Source organism: Rhea americana, unplaced genomic scaffold, assembly GCF_003343005.1.
Source record: "Rhea americana isolate MKP2758 unplaced genomic scaffold, rheAme1 scaffold_802, whole genome shotgun sequence".
NCBI lineage: Eukaryota > Metazoa > Chordata > Aves > Rheiformes > Rheidae > Rhea > Rhea americana.
In genome coordinates, this window is record NW_028186982.1 from 17,447 (window position 1) to 20,186 (window position 2,740).

At 72.6% G+C, this 2,740-nt stretch overlaps 1 protein-coding gene across 1 annotated transcript; it reads left to right on the top strand.

The window, feature by feature from the left end:
- Positions 1–759: 759 nt before the first annotated feature.
- PRRC2A (proline rich coiled-coil 2A) lies at positions 760–2,734 on the top strand (the record flags this gene model as incomplete). The annotated part of the gene is made up of 10 exons (XM_085322963.1): positions 760–993; positions 1,065–1,242; positions 1,331–1,430; positions 1,506–1,578; positions 1,675–1,818; positions 1,901–2,052; positions 2,135–2,169; positions 2,241–2,380; positions 2,451–2,541; positions 2,637–2,734. Coding segments are annotated over exons 1-10 (1,123 nt in total), but the record flags the coding sequence as incomplete, so codon positions are not given.
- Positions 2,735–2,740: the final 6 nt, after the last annotated feature.

Genomic DNA, 2,740 nt, shown 5'->3' on the forward strand with positions numbered 1-2,740 from the left:
CCCAGCCCCACGGCTGCGCCCGGGCCTTGTAGGGGGAAGGGGGCCCGGGCGGTTGGGCCTTGTGTGGGGGGGTCGAGCCTCTCTGAGGTGTCAGAGCTTGGGGGCGGCGGACGCCTGAGCCCTATGCGGGGGGGTCAGGCTCCTCGAAAGTGTCAGAGCAGGGGGCCCGGGCGCCTGGGCCCTTTTGGGAGGGCGGTCAGGCCCCTCGGAGGGGTCAGAGCGGGGGGTGTCCGGACTTCCGGAGCCTGTATGTGTGGGGTCAAGTGCCTCGGAGGGGTCAGAGCGGGGGGTGTCCGGATGCCCGGACCCTGTATGTGTGGGGTCAAGCACCTCAGAGGGGTCACCAGGGGATCCGGGTGCCTGGGCCCTGTGCGTGTGGGGTCAGGTCCCTCGGAGGGGTCAGAGCAGGGGGTGTCCAGACTCCTGGGCTCTGTGTGTGTGGGGTCAAGCGCCTCAGAGGGGTCACCAGGGGATCCGGATGCCTGGGTCCTGTGTGYGGGGTCAGGTCTCTCGGAGGGGTTGGATCGGTGGGGACCTGGATGCCTGGGCCCTTTGGGTGGGGTTGGGTCCCTCAGAGGGGTTGGAGCTGGAGGCCTGGATCCCTAGGCCCTGCAAGGGGAGCTTAGACCCCTCRGAGGAGTCAGAGCGGGCCTGGACTCCTGCGTCCTGTGGGTGGAGTTAGGCCCCTTGCAGGGGTCGGAGCAGGGGGCCTGGATGCCTGGGCCCTGTTGGGGGGGGATGTCAGAYGCGGGGCTGTGCGTCGCCAGGGGGGCAGCGCCCTCTGACAACGGCCCCAGGCCCACGTGTCCCCTTGCCCACAGAGAGAGGCCCCTTCCGCGCAGAGCCGGCGGACCCAGCGTGCTCAATGACCTTCCAGCGCGATGTCCGATCGCTCGGGGCCAGCGGCAAAGGCGAAGGACGGCAAGAAGTACTCGTCGCTCAACCTGTTTGATACCTACAAGGGGAAATCGCTCGAGAGCCAGAAGCCCGCAGGTAGGGGGAGCGCAGGGTGGGGGGACGGCGGGGGCGGCCCCGGCGCAGCCTCACCCCGCTGCCCCCCGCAGCCGCCCCCCGCCATGGCCTGCAGAGCCTGGGCAAGGTGGCCGTGGCCCGCCGCATGCCGCCGCCCGCCAACCTGCCGAGCCTGAAAGCCGAGAACAAAGGCAATGACCCCAACGTCTCGCTAGTCCCCAAAGACGGCACAGGATGGGCAAGCAAGCAGGAGCAGCCCGACCCAAAGAGGTGAGGCTGGGCGGTGGGGGCCGGGGGGCCGGCTGGGCCAGCCAATGCCCCCCCAACCTGTCTGCCTGTCTGTCCCGTCCCGCCGTAGTTCCGATGCCTCAGCAGCTCCGCCGCCGGAGTCGCCGTCGCAGCCGGCTTCGCAGACGCCTGCCTCCAGCCAAGCGAAGCGCCCCCCAGCAGCCCCCGAGGTGAGCGGGGCGGCGGGGGGCTGGGGCGGCGCCCCACCGCCCGGCCCCCTCCCTCACCCGACCCCTGCCCTCCAGAACCCCCCCACAGCGGCAGGCGGGGCAAAGTCCTGGGCACAGGCCAGCGTTACCCATGGAGCGCACGGAGATGGTGAGGCTGACCGGGCAGCGTGAGCGTTCCCAGGGCGCCGGCCGCCTTCTCGGAGCGGGGGCAGGGGTCCCTGACAGCCCCCCGCCCCCCCGGCAGGTGGAAAGGGATCAAACCTACTGTCGCGATTCTCTCGCGAGGAATTTCCGACCCTGCAGGCGGCTGGCGACCAGGACAAGGCTGGCAAAGAACGGGACACTACCGATGCGTCGTCTGGGCCCGCACCAAGCCTCCGCCCCCAGAGTGAGCACGGGGAGGGGGGAGCGGGGAGGGGGGTGCCGCCGCCCCCCCCGGCACCCTCTCAGCCTGCTGCGCCCTGTTGCAGGCRCCGGCTGGCGGGACGGAGGCGGCCGAGGCGCTGACGGGGAGCTGCTGCCCGACGAGCACCCCGGGGCCCACGACGCCCGGGCCGCAGGGGGGCCACAGCCCGCAGGGCCCGCCCAGTTCCCGCCCTACCGGGGGATGATGCCGCCCTTCGTGAGTAGGGGACTGGGCAGGAGGGGGGGCCGCTGGGGGCCGGGCCCCCTACTTGCCCTTCCCGCCTCCCTATGGGCCTCAGGGACCCTACCGCTACGGCGCGCCGGAGGCGCAGAGGTGAGACGGGGCGCTGGGGGTGCCGAGGGCCCCCCCGCCGGGCCCCCCCGCTGAGCCCTGCCGCCCGGCAGGTTTCCTCGGCTCTCTGGCCCCCGCGGGCCCCCGCACGCGCTGCGTGGCGCCGAGCCCGTGAGCCGCCCGCCGGTGCTCAAGCAGGACGACCTCAAGGAGTTCGATGAGCTGGACCAGGAGAACGACGAGGGCTGGGCAGGTAACGGGGGGCCGGGGGTGGCCGGGGGCCTGCGCCCCCTCCCCCCCGCCACTGACGCCGCCCACCCCAGGCGCCCACGAGGAGGTGGATTACACCGAGAAGCTCAAGTTCAGCGACGAGGAGGACGGCAAGGACTCGGACGAGGAGGCGGCTGAGGCGGGGTGAGCGGCGCGGGGGTCGTAGGGGCTGCCCCACAGTGTGGGGGCTGCCCCACAGCACAATGTCCCCCTGCCCTGACTCCGCTGTGCCCCCACAGTAAGGACAGCGAGGCGCCGGCCCCCGAGCGCCCCACCGAGGGCAAGAGGAGCCCCAAGGAGGAACAGCTGCCCGCCAAGGCCGCCGGCCCCGAGGGGGGCAAGG